Source organism: Notolepis coatsorum, assembly GCF_963971535.1.
Source record: "Notolepis coatsorum genome assembly, chromosome: 19".
NCBI lineage: Eukaryota > Metazoa > Chordata > Actinopteri > Aulopiformes > Paralepididae > Notolepis > Notolepis coatsorum.
In genome coordinates, this window is record NC_140183.1 from 92,254,377 (window position 1) to 92,271,762 (window position 17,386).

Here is a 17,386-nt window from a genome sequence, read left to right on the forward strand (position 1 = left end):
AAAAGACCATCCTTAATCGATAGTTATTTTTATGTTACGGTTCAAATCGACATTTCTTAATTTCTTACAGCATTTGAAAGGATTACCCCAATGAGAACAGTCCAATGAGAACAGTTGCCAAATGGAAATGTTAAGAGATTGGATGAGATATAATTTAAGGGTGTGTCCAAACACAGCCTATGTAGGTTCACGAGAGGTAATGTTATTACATTTTCATATTGACCGGAAGTTATGATGTCTGACAGATGAGTTATGTGAGCATTTTGATATATGTTTGAAACTGTTTTGTTTTGGTAGATTTCCCTTGAAAATGTAGCCCCTTATGTTTGCTTTCTCATATTAGAATTGATTTAGCTAGCAAATGTCTACATTAGTGTCTGAGATTTGTTTTTGTATGTGTGTGTGTGTTTGATAGACAATGTTTACTATGAGTTGGGGTCTAACCTTTTGGCCTACTACCCTCTAGCTAGTCATGATGAGTGCTTTCAGCAAACCGTTTGATTGACAGATGGGATAATCAAATGGATGGCATGGTTCATCTTTCAGATCCCTCAGAGGACACAGGGAGTAGCCCGCTTGCGTGTGAGCGTGCATATGAATGACAATGGCTTCTGTATGTATTTTGAGCAACACGGAAGAATGTCTTCATGTAACACTTCCAACTTTTCTTTTATGTATGGTACAAGATCTACCTGACAGTCCATGCATATACCAAAAGAACCTGCTGCCAACAGGAAGCACACAACGCTGTATATTCTGTTACATTACAGCTGTCATTATTGGTTTCTGTATCACACCAGCACTCACTAGAATTTGGACTGCCTTTCTACTGTAGTAGCTATGATATCTTTCTTAAGACTTTCTAATAAATGTGGACTTCTGCCTCAGACTTGTCAGTTTCCAAAACAATAATTTGTGGCATATCTAAAGTTTGACTACAGATGTATGGACTTAGGCTGCTGAATAGTAAGCAATTATGTGTGCGCTGCAGATCTATCTACAATGGACACATTATTCAGTAATATGGTTCAGACCCTGTAGTAACAGTACAGGTTAAATATATCATTGGTGTGACAGAAAGCATCTATTTAAAAGGGGAACTAGACCCAATTTAAGAATTCATGTTACTCCTATGGTTTAGGACACTAAACATTAGTGAAAACAAACGCTTGCGCTAATCCAAAAACTAGTGCTAAAAGTCAAACTTGTGATGTCATCAGGTAGCTATTAAGTCTGAATGCATTGGGAAAGATATTCAGTGAGAGCACCCAGGGGGGTGTTTTGTGTATACAGATGTTTGTTGCAGAATTGAGAACACTAGAGTAAAGCTATTTTTGTCCATAAAACCTCAAACATTCTGTGGGTCCACAAAATCAGTCTCCCATTCATTGTCAATGGAGCAGCTCCAGACTTTATACCTATACCTACTTCTCTGGAGTAGCTCATCTTCACAAATATTGATTAGACTTTCCTGGGCTATGGAAATAACATTGAAATTCTTAATTTGAGTGGTGTTCCTATTTAATATGCATTTTGATTACGCAAGCCTAAGAGATTAAGTTTCTCATTTGTAACCATTCAAAGGAAAATGCCTCATTTCTGTGCAGTGGTAAATTAGGTAACACACTGGAAAACCATGTTGTTTTTGTTGATATACATTAGTCATAAATGTAGATAGCAACCGTTGTTTACATGTCAATAGCTGTCTCTTCGATTTCCATGTGAAAAACAATGGTTGCCATGTTGGAAGACAACTACAGAAACACTCCATGCAAGGCCTATATTACTCTTATAGAAACTGGTTTTGTAAGTGTGGAACTTACTCATAGAAAGTAAGTTAATTCAAAATAGATGAATCTCATGTTTAGGCGATATACCATGAATCTAAACCATCATTGCACAACACAACTGCTAACGTTAAAATTGGTTAACATTGATATTCCATATAGGTACTGGTAGTAGTGTGGGTTGGGGGTTCATACATAACCAAATGTACTAAACCATAGTGCAATACAAATAAAACTAAAAAAGAAGCATATAAGTTATGAGAAAACTGTAAACATAAAACCATGAAAAGCAAATACATTTATTTTTACAACCAATACAAATGTAGGATGGTAAACACTGATAAACAGACATTGCAGGAAATGGAAGGTCAATTTACAAAAGGAAAATCAGTTTTTAAAATAGAAACTGTACACTAAAAACAAAAACATTTAATTTAGAAACTGTAAAAAAGAAAAACGGCAGGATTCTGTACATATTACAGTGTCATCGTCCATCCATTCTTATCGAAAATGGCGGTCAGGACTCTGCTGCGCTCCACCCGTCCGTCTGGTGTGGACACCTTCAGTTCATCTGTGGAAAGGACGGGTTAGGCTACATTGATCTGTTGCATCTGTCCGCCTACATCCGGTTTTAAAATGCATTTCAATGAGGTGCATCAGGGTTTACAGGGCTGATGTATGCAATAAGAGCCCACCCATGCCCTGCTTTTTCATAATCTCAAGTGTTCCCAAAAAACTATTGTGATTGGCTTGAATAGGTATAAGCATAAGCACGTCACGATTGATAAGATGACAGTATGGTGGATATAGCTCCCGTAGTGATGTGCCCATATGATCAGATCAGTTTGTATGGACTGGCACAGCACCAGTCCGGCCCCTGCTGCGCTCAAGGCGAGGAGGCAGAGAGCAATGCGGCTGCATTTTTATTTATTCAATTATATCAAATTTTGAAGACTTGTCTCAACGGGAGGTCTGTAAACTCAAGCCCTGGGAGTGACTCATCTGTTCACAGGATTATAAAAAAAATCCACTTAAGAGTTAAATTGAAGACTTTAAAATTATTATTAAAAAAATATGTATATAACCAAGTTGATAATTGAATGTTAATGTCTCCAGATAGTTTTGTGACATGAAGAAAACCCTAATGAAACTCGGGGTGTTTTGTTATTTGAGGGTATGTGATACATTTTTGCACCAAACCCTCATTAATGTGTCCCATCTCTGCCAGATTTGTGTCCGTTTCGACAGAAAAGTGCTAAGAGGGTGAATATCCGCAAAGCTGTTGTTTCTGCAAAGCCACAATTATCTTAAGTTCTCATTTTACTCAAGCAAAGTATAAACAAAAAGATGTAGATTTTTCTTTTTTGCCAGACACAAGGATGAAGAATGAGGAAAGGCCTCATTTCTCTCAGGACTGAGATTATATTATAAATAATATTTGATTAAAAAAAATATATGATGAACTTGAAGGTAATTATGTGTATATATGATAAACATGAAGTTAGATTATTTAAGTTACATGAAACAAAACATATCACAATACAATAATAATACATAAAGACATCCCAGGACAATAACTTAATGCAACAATGTCAAGACAATAATTGAGACAGATTGTACAGTGATCATCCTGAGCCCCCTCCATCACCATACACAGCAGTATCCTTTTCAAATTTCATATTTATTTATTACGTTTATGGACATTTTGCTTTATAAGTTTACTGTTCATTCCATTAGTTATTCTTTTGTGCTAATGTTTGTTTTCTAACATTTTTACATGTTCAAAATAAGAATCTATTCAATAAAGTAACAGACAGTAATACCTTGTAAAATGTCTATCCGCTCAGTTACGGATTGTCTTGGACCTCTGTCTGTCTGGGGTGGTGGACGCCTTCAGCATCATCTGTGAGAGGGTGGGATGAGTCATTTACCTTTAGGTTGTTATTCTGTCACATTTGCCTCCGATTGATCTTAATAGCCATCAAGTCTCAAAAATAAGGAAAATTCAATATGCCTAAGAAAATATTATGGCTGGTCCTGTACTAGGGCTGCACGATTTTGGGAAATAATCTAATTGCGATTTTTCTGACAGATATTGCAATTGCGATAAAATTTGCGATTATAATTATATTTTTTTAAGCAGCCCCACAGATGTTTATTGTAAAATGCGGCTTGCATCTGGCCTACGCATGGGTCTTTTCGGGACACCGAGCCCGATTATTTTGTATTTTTTTTACCTGGGAATCGATACCGGTACCCAACGGTACCTTTTTTTCTGTACTTTACTCTCCCTCTCTGAAGTCTAAACTTCACAACACACAATCTAAACCCCCTTACCTCCCTCTCCCAAACATATTAAATATCTACATAAAACCATGAACATTTATAAAATCTTTTTTTTGCACGATTTGATAATTGCATCATTCCAAATCGCGATTTCGATTTAAAATCGATCATGCAGCCCTATCCTGTACATATTAAATATCTACATGAAACCATGAACATTTATAAAATCCTCTTCTTATTACTAAAGCAATATAATTTGATGTCATTACATATTCATTACATGTGCAGCTCAACACACAAAAAAACATGCACATTTCAAACAACCTACAAGTTCATTTCGGGGGAATTCCCCTTTTACGACCACTTCATGCACTGAAATTCAGTGTCCTTGGAACAACAACCGAAGACTTAGCACCAAGTATTACTACTAGTGTGTCTGCTTGTGGTACCTGGGAAGGCTGGTCTCTGGGAGAGTTGGCCTCTTTGAGGACCTGCAGTGGTGAGCGGCCTTCAGCCAGCCCATTACCTATTAGTGGAAAGAATGTGGCAAACAACAAATTTAAAAACAAGCCCCAAACTTTCTACCAAGCAGTGCTGAAGCTCAATGCAGAATCAAGACAAAAATATACACCATCCACCAAAGGGCAGTTAAGTTACGTTATCTACTATGCACCTTTCTGCTTCGGTTTGGAAGACTGCCCCTTGTTTTCATTGGCAACATTCTTGACGGCCACGCGGACAGCGAGAGGGGAGGAGCCTCCTTTTCCTCCACGTGCCTGCAATCCTCTGGCTCTGAGCCCAGAGGCACCAAAACCCTTTCCAAGCCACTGGGGTTTGAACACCACCTGACTGGGGCTCTTGGTGTCGAGGGTGGGGCAGCGGATGCCAGTGGAGCGCTGCGGCTGCTCCTGGCTCGGAGCGGGGCTTGGGGCAGGTGAGGGCTGGACGGGGGTGGCGGGCGCAGGGGACTTTTCTGAAAGCGGTGGCTCCGCCTCCACTGATGATGGAACTTGTACCAGCTCTTCTGGCTGCTGTGGGGAAGCTGGACCCAAGGCGGCACCATCTGAAACAGTGGGTGTGGAAGCTGGAACCAAGGCGGCACCATCTGAAACAGTGGGTGTGGAAGCTGGAACCAAGGCGGCACCATCTGAAACAGTGGGTGTGGAAGCTGGAACCAAGGGGGCACCATCTGAAACAGTGGGTGTGGAAGCTGGAACCAAGGCGGCACCATCTGAAACAGTGGGTGTGGAAGCTGGAACCAAGGCGGCACCATCTGAAACAGTGGGTGTGGAATGCTGGATGGGGGTCAGAGGGCACTCAGGGTCAATGGTAACAGAAGGGAGGGCATAGGAATGCTCAGGTCCATCACTGAGTGACTCTACGTCTACACTGGGCAGAGAACACTCATGGTGAACGTCGGCAAAGATCTGAGATGGGACTGCTCCTTCGTGGCAGGTTATCAGACTCATGCTCAGTCTCTTGTGGAGAGGAGTCTCTCCTTCCGACTCCTCCACGGTCACATCCGTCTCAGTCTCCACCTCCTCCTGGTGGGGCTCCCGGAGGAGCACGAAGGGACTCAGGTCACTCCAGTTGTGGAGAGAGGGCTTGACAGGGGTGCTCAGGAGGTTTGCATGCTCAGCCATGGAGCCAAAATGATGGGGTTGCTGCGCAGTAAGGAGGGGCTCGTTAAAAGCCAGCTCTTCGTCCACACTAACCTCTTCCTCCTGGAGTTTAGAGTGATCCATAGCCTCACTCTGAAAAAGCATACTCAGCCGATGAGCAAAGGAGCCAACTGTCACTGCGGGAGAGAGAAATTATGATTTGAATGACAGTTATCTATAGAACCGTTCAGAGGCTTAAGGTTTTTTTTATTTACTACTTACCTCTCATGGAATCTTTCATAGGAGTGCGTGCAACGCCAACAGAAGGTGACCTTGGATCATTGGGCAAGGCACACTCACTCTTGACCTCAAGTGAAGCTTTGGACACAGGCGGACCAACCTAATAGCAACATAAACAAAGCGCTTTGGTCAGGCTCGACACACACACGGTCCTTATTGAAGTAACGTCCCTGTGATGGGCCAGGTACAGTGGCAGGTAAATAGCTAGCAGGTTACCTGAATGGGTGTGCGATCGACGCCTGACGAAGGGGACCGTGGGTCTACCAGCTCAGTGACTCGCTTGTGTGCGACGTGTTGGCAAGGGTGGCACGGGTCCGCCTCGGGCTGTGGGGTCGAGGGCACAGCACCGACCTTGCTCTCGCTGGATCCCATACTGCTGAACCGGTAAAACGTCCCAACCAGTCTGTACAACAAACAAACACCAAGTCAAATGTCGTGAAAACAAGCAACGCTCGCCAAACATGTATAATATTTTTTTAAACAGGCAACGTTAATCAAGTTACGTTAACACGCCACTAGATACAACTTAACGTTAGCCGTTAGCTAGCTGATTCAAAGTTAGGTTGTAATAATAATAATAATGCAGGACCTCTTTAGGGGGTCTTTTCTTTATTCGGACAAACGTTTAGTTTGTCTGCAACTATATTTAGCGCTGAACGGGATCGGTAGTAATGAGCAAACAGCACAATTCAAACTCACCTTTAGCTACACGAAGTGGAAGTTATCCGTTCTCTGTCCCGACTCCTTCACGTTCTCACAACACAACGAGGCACGGACTGTATTTTAACACTTTAAATGAGGGGCGGGACGAATGCATGTTATTTTCAAACTAACCAGTCAGCGTCAACGTGTCTCCGCCTCCTCGATGCTAATTGGCTGCAGCACATCCTCTTCAGGAACTGGGCGTGGCGAACAAAGATGTTTTGCACATTTGAACAGTGCTGTCGTTCCTCCTTATCAGATACTGGTGGTTAGTATAGTAATAGTCATATTCCATTGGGTAAATACTGTTATACAGAAGTATAATACAGTATATTGTTACTCCTCTTTTACAGTATGAAGCACATTCTCAGGGGCTCATACAGAACCAAGCATTCTATGTACATGTACCTTATATACGTGACAAATAAAAACAAACTTGAAACTTGAAATAGCCATTCAAATAGTAGCCAAAAGGTGTGGAGAACACCTTTATGAGTTTATGACAACTCGGATTGGCTTCTTAAATATGTGGACTATTTGTACAATGTCAGTGGTAGTAAACAGGGGTTGCTGTTATAGACGCAGATATGTAACCATTCAAACAAGCAAGCTATATGGAATCAAAGCTTTATTGCTGAATATTATATTAATAATCATTACAGTCAGGTTAACTAGTTTCAAAACAGTAATAGTGCAATAATTATTGTACAATACACAATATGGCAAATAGCATTATTTTACAATTAAGCAAATTGTTTTACAATGAGAGCGTTTTTTTTAAAAGAGAAAAAGAGCCAGGGAGAGAGGAGTTGTCATAATGGCATGATCGTATCTGTTCAAAATACAAGCCCAGCCCCCACACAAGTCTGCTGTAGAGCAGCTGCAGTCCTTCTGGTTGTCAATTCATTGTCCCGGCACTTAACGTCAATGATTATTTCAACATTACAGAAATAATAGGAGATTGGACAAGCAGACACGCTTGCTTGCTGGTGGACACAATGTGGAGTGTGAATCTGGCACCGCCTAATCCCACTAACCAACCTTTTAATAAAATGTAGTACTCTGTAGTATTGCAGTAACATTGTACCTTGTAAATCTATAAATGAGTAGAAAATGGACAGAACAGCTCACCACCCGCCAGTAAGGAAGGTTGCTTGGTTATTGAATACTGTTGGGTGAATTCCAACCCTCATGATCAACCATCATCTTTTTAAAACGGATCTGAAATCAGTGGATGTTTACATTTCATTAATCCCGTTTGTTCAGATTAGAGGACAGGGAGGCTACCTAGAAGAGAAACCTGCATGAATCTACAAATACTGTACATGAAATGGTTTGTGTGTTTGTGACATAATCACAGTGAGTCTTTCTGCTGGCTCATTCTCTCCCGGGAGGTAACGATACTGCAGTATTTGATCCAAGTCACTTGATGCCAGTATGAGTACATGGTGTGTGTATATATATTAATATATATATATATACACAGTCCGAGGTTGGTCGATGATTCACAGTGTCTTAGGGTGCTTTCACATATCCCTGTTTGATTCAGATCCTGGAGCTTTTGGTACTTCGATTAGCTCAAGAGCATATAGCCTGATATTAAACAAATCCCAGTCCAAGTCATTCCTGGTCTCTGCTCCGGTCGGAACAAAACCTGGACCAAACTTGGGTTGAATGACACATGCAATGTCAGGTGTACGTTGGATCCTTTTTGTTGTCGTCTTTTGTGATTGCTGCCTCGTTTTTGCCCGTTCAGGCAGATCACTCGCCTCTGGCCTGCAGCGCGCACATTGTCGAGGATACCGGTAATCGTTTGGACATTGTGGCAATATAGGTTTAGAAGCATTTTCAGAAACAACATAAAACTCTTAACATATTCAACTTGTGATAAATCTTAAGCATTCCAAACAGGATTCGCTTCACTGTAAAAGCCACCACGTAGAATTCTTTCACTGTAAAAGCTAAACCCACCACATAGAATTCTTGAAATCCGTTGCCCCAGGGAACCAATCTGAATATGCGCAAGTACCCTTACTCACTACACCTCCCTTGCTCGCCAGCTACTGTTCTACACCCTTCTCATCTGTCCTTCACCAAGTCACATCTCCATTTCTCCTATCCTCAACTTTTCATGCCTCTTCCTCCTCCTCTCTCCCCATCGCGCCCAGACACCCCCCTCCAAACAAAACGCACTCGCACTCAATGAGCCCTCTCCCGGCCCTACTTCATTCAGGCATGCCCTCTCCCTCTCTCTGGCAAAAGTGAGCCAGCAGTGTGTCCAGGTCGCGGTGGTCAGCGGCGGTGTAGAGAGAGCTCTCTCCCATCATGCTGAGGGCCATGCGCAGGGTGGACCAGATGTTGTCGGACATCATCGTGGCCGCGGAGCCGCTGATCCCCTGTGTGGCGTCTGCCCCCATGTTGTCTCCCGCTGCCTGGCGCTGCAGTGACAGGGCCTCCAGGAAGTGCTCCACTGCCTCTCTGTGTGGAGGGAGAGGGAGGGAGAGAGAGAGAGAGAGAGAGAGAGAGAGAGAGACAGAGGGAGAGGGAGAGGGAGAGGGAGAGGGAGAGGGAGAGGGAGAGAGAGAGAGAGAGAGAGAGAGAGAGAGAGAGAGAGAGAGAGAGAGAGAGAGGGAGGGAGAGAGAGAGAGAGAGAGAGAGAGAGACGAGGGAGAGGGAGAGGGAGAGGGAGAGGGAGAGGGAGAGGGAGGGAGGGAGAGAGAGAGAGAGAGAGACAGAGGGAGAGAGAGACAGAGGGAGAGGGAGAGGGAGAGGGAGAGGGAGAGGGAGGGAGAGAGAGAGAGAGAGAGAGAGAGAGAGACAGAGGAGAGGGAGAGGGAGAGGGAGAGGGAGAGGGAGGGAGAGGGAGGGAGAGAGAGAGAGAGAGAGAGACAGAGGGAGAGAGAGACAGAGGGAGAGGGAGAGGGAGAGGGAGAGGGAGAGGGAGAGAGAGAGAGAGAGAGAGAGAGAGAGAGAGAGAGAGAGAGAAAGCAGAATGAGTATGGGTTCTTCTCTGCGGAGTCTTCCTTATGGCTAAAATACTACCTTTAAAAAAGAGAATAATTACCCTACTTACTGCCTGGCATTAAAGGTTTCAAAAAAGAGAAAAAAAAAATTAGAAAATTCAGCTACTCTTGGAGACTGATGGATGTTGTTCCGTGAGAACACAGATAATATAAACGATTACACTGAAACAGTGCTAGACTTTGTTGGTACTCTGGTAGTAGAAACAATCCCCTCCACCACAATTAGTTTTCCCAAACCAAAAGCCCTGGGTAGATAAATCCATCCATGAGGCTCTGAAAGTGCGCACCTCAGCCTACAACACTGGGCTCGTGACAGGCAACATGAACGAGCACAAGGCAGCGAAATACAACGGTAAGGAGGACAGTAATAGAGGCAAAAAGGCAAAAAGGCGATACAGGGATAAGGTTGAACTTCAATTTGAACAGGCTGATTCCAGAGATATGTGGCAGGGCCTCAAAACGATGACAGATTACAAAGGCACCTCCCACAAGCTGAACAATGATATCGCCCTAGCGCCGGCGGATGAGTTAAATACCTTCTATGCAAGGTTTGAGGCTGTGAATAACATCAGCCTACAGATAGGGCTGGGCGATATGGCCTAAAAATTTGATCTCCGATTTTTGCACACCACATCCGAATTACGTTTTAATTTTTTTTTTGAAAAATATAAATAAAAGGAGAAAAAGTGTATAAAAAAACGCCAAGGAAATCATTCAAATAAGCTTTGTTTTTATTTGACACAAAAAAATTATCAAACCAAGATGAATTTCCCTATATATATATATATATAAAAGGTTACTCTTGATCAAACAAAGATGAATGTCCCTATTGGGATTAATAGTGCAATAACTTTTTCCCTATTTGGATTAATAAAGTGCAAATCTAACTTTCACCAAACATCACTTTTTGTAAAATAAATGGTGACTCTTGAAAAAAAAGAAGAAAAAAAAGTTGAAAATCGATTTTCATTATTAAACATCGTCCTAAAAATTCGAATTAATCGATACAATCGATTTATCGCCCAGCCCTACCTACAGACCACTGCAATAGAAAGGGGAGGCACTGCCGGTGGAGGCTCAGTGTTCAGGATAACAGAACATGAGGTGAGGAGGACCTTTAAGAAAGTGAATATCAGGAAGGCAGCAGGACCGGACGGCATCCCCGGCCGCGTCCTAAAAGTCTGTGCCGACCAACTGGCCCCGGTATTCACTGACATCTTTAACCTGTCCTTAGAACAGTCTGTCATCCCCACCCGTCTGAAAAAGTCCACCATTATCCCTGTACCCAAAAAATCCAAGCCCGCTTGCCTCAACGACTATCACCCTGTAGCTCTCACCTCCATAGCCATGAAGTGCTTTGAGAAGCTAGTGAAGGGCTACATCTGTTCCTCCCTCCCCATCAACCTGGACCCCTGCAATTTGCATATCGCCCCAACAGGTCCACGGAGGACGCCATATCCCATGTGCTGCACACAGCAGCATCACACCTGGACAAGAGGCAGGGGAACTATGTGAGAATGCTATTAATCGACTACAGCTCGGCATTCAATACCATAGTCCCCTCCAAACTCATAGCCAAGCTCAGGGACCTGGGCTTGAACTATGACCTCTGCCAGTGGGTCTTGGACTTCCTGACAGCGCGATGGTGTCAGGAGAACAGCCTCTCCCTGAACGTCAGCAAAACTAAAGAGATGATTGTGGACTTTAGGAGGTCGGGGGCCAGGGACTACAGCCCCCTCAGCATCGACGAGGCACAGGACAAGAGAGTGAGCAGTTTTAAGTACCTCGGCGTCCACATCTCCGAGGACTTGACATGGACCTCACACATTGACAGTGTTATCAAGAAGGCACGGCAACGCCTCTACTTCCTTAGGCGTCTAGGGAAGTTCAAAATGAGTCAGAAGATCCTCAAGAACTTCTACTTGTGCACAATAGAGAGCATCCTGACTGGTAACATCACCTCCTGGTTTGGGAATAGCACCGCACAAGACTGCAGCAGACTACAGAGAGTGGCCCGTTCAGCCGAACGCACAATTGGAGGGGGGCTCCCCACCCTCCAGAACGTTTACATCAAGCGGTGCAGGGGGAAGGCTAAGAGAATAATTAAGGACTCGAGCCACCCGAACAACTGCCTCTTTGAACTGCTGCGGTCAGGCAAGCGATACCGGAGTCTTAAGGCGAGCACAGAAAGACTCAGAAGAAGCTTCTATCCCCAGGCAAGCGCTACCGGAGCCTCATGGCCAGTACAGAGAGACTCAGAAGGAGCTTCTATCCCCAGGGCACAGGAGTTCAAAACATTGAATCCCTATTGATTGATTGATTGCTTGAACATTTTAATTAACAGACTGCAGAATGGGTACAGTACAGTACAGCTATAGAATAGAAAGAGTATATGAAAATAAATTCCTGGGAGTGATTTTAGACCATAAACTCTGCTGGAAACCCCATATAGAATATGTGAGGGCTAAGATGGCAAAGAGCATCTGAATCATTAGTAAGGTGAGACATGTACTCAATCCCAACTCATTGCACTCTGTACTGTGCAGTGATCTGGCCTTACCTGCATTACTGCACAGAGGTACGGGGTAACACATACAAAACAACCATAAATACATTGACTATCCTACAAAAAAGAGCAATAAGAGTAATAAACAATGCAGGATATCGGGACCACATTGATTGATTGATTGAAAAGTTTATTAACAGATTGCAGAATGGGTACAGTACAGTACATCTCAATACATACAATTGTTAAGGGGATGCAGACCAGAGAAAGACTTTCGTCTTGTTTACACCAGGGTCCCCCATTTTCAATTCATCATAACATATATGACATACATGACATACAGATAGACAGTACTGCTACATCTATACATTTATGACATATCAGATTTGCAAAAACAGTACTGTTTGTGATACAAAAGTGTCCAGAAAAGGAGTGTATATACATTTGGCGTAGAAACTGTACATTGGAGGAGGTTGGTGGGGTGGGGTTGGGTGAGGGCTGTACATTGGAGGTGGGGGGGGGGGGGGTTGGGTAGGGGACACACACACATTTTACACTGTACATTGGAATATTGACAAAGCCTTACTTGGTCATTTACTGTACAACTAGGTTAGGACATTTGTAGGGGCCAGTTTCGAATTGCAGTCTCACGTAGGTGTTTTTTGAGAGTGTTTTTGAAGGTGGGTAGTGATTCACATTCCTTTACAGCTTTAGGCAGGGCGTTCCACATTGATGTGGCATAATTGCGAAACGTGTTTAGTCCCTTGTTTGAGCCGAATCTGGGTTTTACATGATTTGTGGAGCTCCCTCTGGTGTTGTGATCGTGGTATTCACTGACCTTTGGGAAGTATTTTGACATGTACATGGGTACCTTGGTCGCGTAGTGTATCTTGTAGACCAGGCCCATTGCAAGTTGCTGTACTCTGTCGTCTACTCTAAGCCATCCTAGGTTGTCAAAGTGGGCAGGGGTGAGGTGGGTTCTAGGAGTCAGGTCAAGTAGTAGTCTGACTAGCTTGTTTTGAGATGTTTGTAATTTGTTTTTTAGTGCCTTTGAGGTGCTTTGGTACCATGAGGTGCAAGCATAGTCGTAGTACCCTTGAATGAGTGCTCCTGCTAGAGTCTTCAGGGTATTCTTGTTTACCAGAGAGGAGATCCGGTACAAGAATCGCGTTCGTTGGTTGACTTTTTTTATTACATTGGATGCCATTTTGTCACAGGAAAGATTAGCCTCTAGGATGGAACCCAGGTAGGTAATTTCATCTTTCCTTGTGATAATATTGTCACCCACTGTAACCGAGAAGCCGTCGGTCTTGCTGAGTTTGTTATTTGAACCGAAGAGAATGGACTCTGTTTTGCCCATGTGTAATGATAGTTTGTTGTCGGCGAGCCATATGCAGATTTTGCCTAGTTCCGAGCTGAGGGCTTTTTCAACCTGTAACTTGTTCTTGTCAGAGACCAGCAGGCCACACACACACACTGTTTCTACAGTCACACATTTTGAAGTTCATTGATATGGTAAACTTTAAAACTCTGCAAGTTATGTACAAAGCAAGAAATAATCAATTACAGGTAAATGTAAGAAGCACATTTCTGGATAAAGAGGGGGGATACAACCTCAGAGGACCATTGAACTTCAAAAAACCTGTGATGAAAACCAACCTGAAAATAATGTGTATCTCCTCTTACACCCTGTGGAATGGGCTACAGGATGAACTAAAATATTGTGAAAACATAAATCAATTTTTGATAGGTACAGAAGGGAAGAAGAGCTTTAATTGCATATAAAAAAATAAAATAATAATAAATACATATGATACTGTCTTTGCGCTATATCATATCACATTATATAATCATATTATAATTAATTTGTATATTATATTGAACTACCTAATTCCTCTAATAGTAACCCCGGCTTGTATTTGTTTCAACTGTAGCTGATACCAGGCTTGTATTAGGAGGAGGCCTGTATAAGAGAGAGGCCTATATTTCTAATTTTCAAACAGATCATAATGAATAAATCAACATTTTGTGTCAGTTTGAACCCAGTAAAATGTACTGGGTTCATTTATTGAAACCAAGTACTGTATGAAATACGGTAGTAAACAGTGCAATTACAGGTGGCCAAAAAAAGTTAAATAAAGTAAAATAGTGCAATCACAATACTGATATAATAATAATAATAACTTCATTTTATACAATTCTGAGGTAGGCTTACTCTCTTGGTAAACATTAACACCATACCATTATATGGTATTTACTGCACAGCCAGGCCAGTATAACAACAATAACTAAATATACTGCCTATGGTAAATCCGTTGAGGGAAATACCGTAATTCCTCTAATATACATGAAACCCGGCTTGTATTAGGAGGCCGGCTTATAATTGCTTAGCTCAACAGCGCACCCGGTCATTAATAGAGACCCGGTTTTTAATTGAATACCGGTTACTATTAGAGGAATTACGGTATATTTGCAGTATATACTATTATATTATGGTACTATATTGTATTGTATATATCATGTACTATATATCTCACATCACATTATATATGTGCTGTATACACTATTATGTACTATATACTATTATATATGCTATTATATACTGCAGGTATACTATACTGTAATGTGTACTGTAATGTGTACTATATGTGTGTACTGAAATGTGTACTATATGTATCTACCAGTGGCGAATTCTCAGGGCCTTCAAGGTATTCAGAGAAGGCCCTGTGAGCCTCAGAAGAAAGAAAATATGAATTTTAAAAATTACTTTTTTAATTTTAATTTTTTAATTTTTTTTAATCAAATGTATTAAAATAGTTTGTGTCGCTAATCTGTTAAAACCGCACTGTTTCACTCGCCATAGTTGTTTTCGACCCATTCACTGCGCATTAGAGCGTTTTTGTACAGGAGAAAATAACAGCCAATCGGAGATTTCTTTTCACAAGTCTCTGGGCAGACTTTCCTCCATCGGGTATTCTAGCTCGACCTGCCCAATAAACCTTAACAGGAGCCCAGGTGTGGAGTGACAGTTTGATCAGCCAATCACATTTGGAGCTGTAGTCAATGGGCGTAGTCTTTTAGATGCCAAAGTACAGCTGGATGAACAGAGACGGAGAGAAACAACGATGCACAACGAAAAGGTCAAAAAAAATCGGGAGATTTTAAAACGGCTCATACACTGCGTGGTTTTCCTAGGGAAACAGGAGATGGCTTTCAGGGGCCATGATGAGAGTGGAACATCTTTGAACCGGGGGAATTACCTGGAGCTTTTGTCATTTTTAGCAGAATATGATCCAGCTTTGCACTACCATCTGACCACTTCCAAGGTATTTATTGGAACCTCAAGTCAAATACAGAACGATTTGATAAGTGCTGTTGCTGATGTGATGAATGACGAAATTAAAGAAGAAATAAGGAACGCGTCATGTGTAGCTCTAATGCTGGATGAAACGTCTGATGTGAGCAATGCTGCACAGCTGTCAATTGTTCTTCGTTATGTAACAGACGGTGGCGTAAAAGAGAGGTTCATTAAATATGTGGATGTGTCGGGGGGCAAAACAGCAGAAGAGGTTGCAACCCTGGCTCTTAATTTCTTGGAGGAATATGCATGCACAGATAAACTTGTAGCGCAGTGTTACGATGGTGCACCCGTTATGGCCTCGGGACTAAACGGTGTCCAAGCCAAAGTGAAGGAAAGGGTCCCCGATGCGCTTTTCATACACTGTTATGCACATGTCCTTAATTTAGTTTTATCTCAAGGTGTAAAAAAAATTCAAGAATGCAAAATCTTCCTCTCACACCTGTCTTCCATGGCCGCGTTCTTTACTAAATCGCCCAAACGTACGCAAGTGCTTGACCAGATGTGTCAAAGGCGACTGCCACGAGTTGCACCAACTAGGTGGAATTTCACATCAAGATTGGTTTGCACTGTATTTGAACAGAAAGATGCTCTTAAGGACGTGTTCCAGTACATAGTTGACCACCATGAGGAATTTGACGATACTGCTACAGGCGGTGCTGATGCTCATATATCATACTTGAGCACCTTTGAATTTAGCTTTTTAATTTCAACATTTTACGAAATGTTTTCCCATGCAGATGTTCTTTTTGACATTTTGCAGAGCAAGTCATTTGACATGCAGTTTTGTTTGGCTCGGGTGGACGAGTTTTGCATTCGCATTGAGGAGCAGAGGCCACGTTTTGAGCAACTCTATGACGAGACAGTGAACACCACCGGTGTGCCACCTGGGCGCAGAGCGTGCGGAGATCCACGTACATACTACAAGAAGGTGCATGATGGCATTATTGACAATATTCTAAATCAAATGACAACTCGTTTTAAAGATCACGAAAAGCTTTCATTCCTTTCCTTTCTGGATCCCACGCAGTTCACCATCTACAAGAAAACGTTCCCTGAAACTGCTTTCACAAGCCTGACTGACAGCTACGGGCCGCGTTTTGACTTGCCACGGCTGAAAACCGAACTCGGTGTCATGTATTCTATGGCAGATTTTCAGGGAAAGGACCCATCTGACCTTCTTCTATTTCTTCAACAAAAAAAACTCAGTGAAAGCATGAAGCAGCTATATAAACTGACGTGTTTAGTTGTAACTATCCCTGTCACCACCTCAACCGTGGAAAGGACATTTTCTGCCCTCAAGCGCATTAAAACATATGCGAGGAATACAACCGGACAAGCCCGACTCTCTGCATTATCCTCCATGTCAATTGAAAAAGAAATGCTCCTGGATCTGAAAAGGACTGATCAGCTGTATGACCGGGTCATTGAAAAGTTCACCCAAACGGACAGGAGGATGGATTTCGTCTTCAGGTGAACCACGTCAAAATGGTGAGTGAAACAAATTAATTTATATTGATTATATTGATCTGCCGCTGCGCATTTTATTTCCACACAAATATATGTCTGTCTTGAAATATTGGCTGGGCTGCTGTGCGTTTCATTTGGTAATTCTTGACTTGATCTTTCTTTGCATACCGTAACTTCTCTCTAAGCACAATTTGAATTGTATTAAAATAGTTACATTTGTTTCGTTGTTGAGTCACCATGCATGTCTAATAATGACAACTCGCTGGGAGGCGGAGATCGGCATTGGTTTCAGCGATCACGCAACGTTGAACCACTCTCTCGACTCTCTGCTTTCTCAATTCTTCGCTTGATAT

The 17,386-nt window shown here is 42.4% G+C and overlaps 2 protein-coding genes across 3 annotated transcripts in view; both read right to left on the minus strand.

The window, feature by feature from the left end:
- Nucleotides 1–2,072: 2,072 nt before the first annotated feature.
- cdca3 (cell division cycle associated 3) lies at nt 2,073–6,779 on the minus strand. The gene is made up of 7 exons (XM_084336188.1): nt 6,674–6,779; nt 6,191–6,377; nt 5,957–6,074; nt 4,747–5,871; nt 4,523–4,599; nt 3,611–3,690; nt 2,073–2,358 (listed from the first exon to the last, which is right to left on the minus strand). Exons 2-6 carry the CDS (start codon nt 6,344–6,346, stop codon nt 3,631–3,633), a joined length of 1,536 nt encoding a protein of 511 aa, XP_084192314.1. The 5' UTR covers nt 6,347–6,377; nt 6,674–6,779; the 3' UTR covers nt 2,073–2,358; nt 3,611–3,630.
- A 510-nt stretch (nt 6,780–7,289) lies between these two features.
- Nucleotides 7,290–17,386, minus strand: part of pex5 (peroxisomal biogenesis factor 5) — a 113,491-nt gene continuing 103,394 nt past the window's right edge. For both annotated transcript variants that reach the window (XM_084336045.1, XM_084336044.1), the window contains one exon: nt 7,290–9,154. In XM_084336045.1, coding sequence (XP_084192171.1) covers nt 8,902–9,154 — 253 coding nt within the window. In that variant the 3' untranslated portion in view covers nt 7,290–8,901. The remainder of the gene's footprint in view (nt 9,155–17,386) is intronic.

Coding starts and splice junctions, on each gene's coding strand:
- cdca3 (XM_084336188.1), bottom strand. CDS start 6,346: ATGGGATCCAGCGAGAGCAAGGTCGGTGCTGTGCCCTCGACCCCACAG. Junction 4,600..4,746: donor TTCCAAACCGAAGCAGAAAG/GTGCATAGTAGA, acceptor TTCCACTAATAG/GTAATGGGCTGGCTGAAGGC. Junction 3,691..4,522: donor CCAGAGACCAGCCTTCCCAG/GTACCACAAGCA, acceptor ACCCTCTCACAG/ATGATGCTGAAGGCGTCCAC.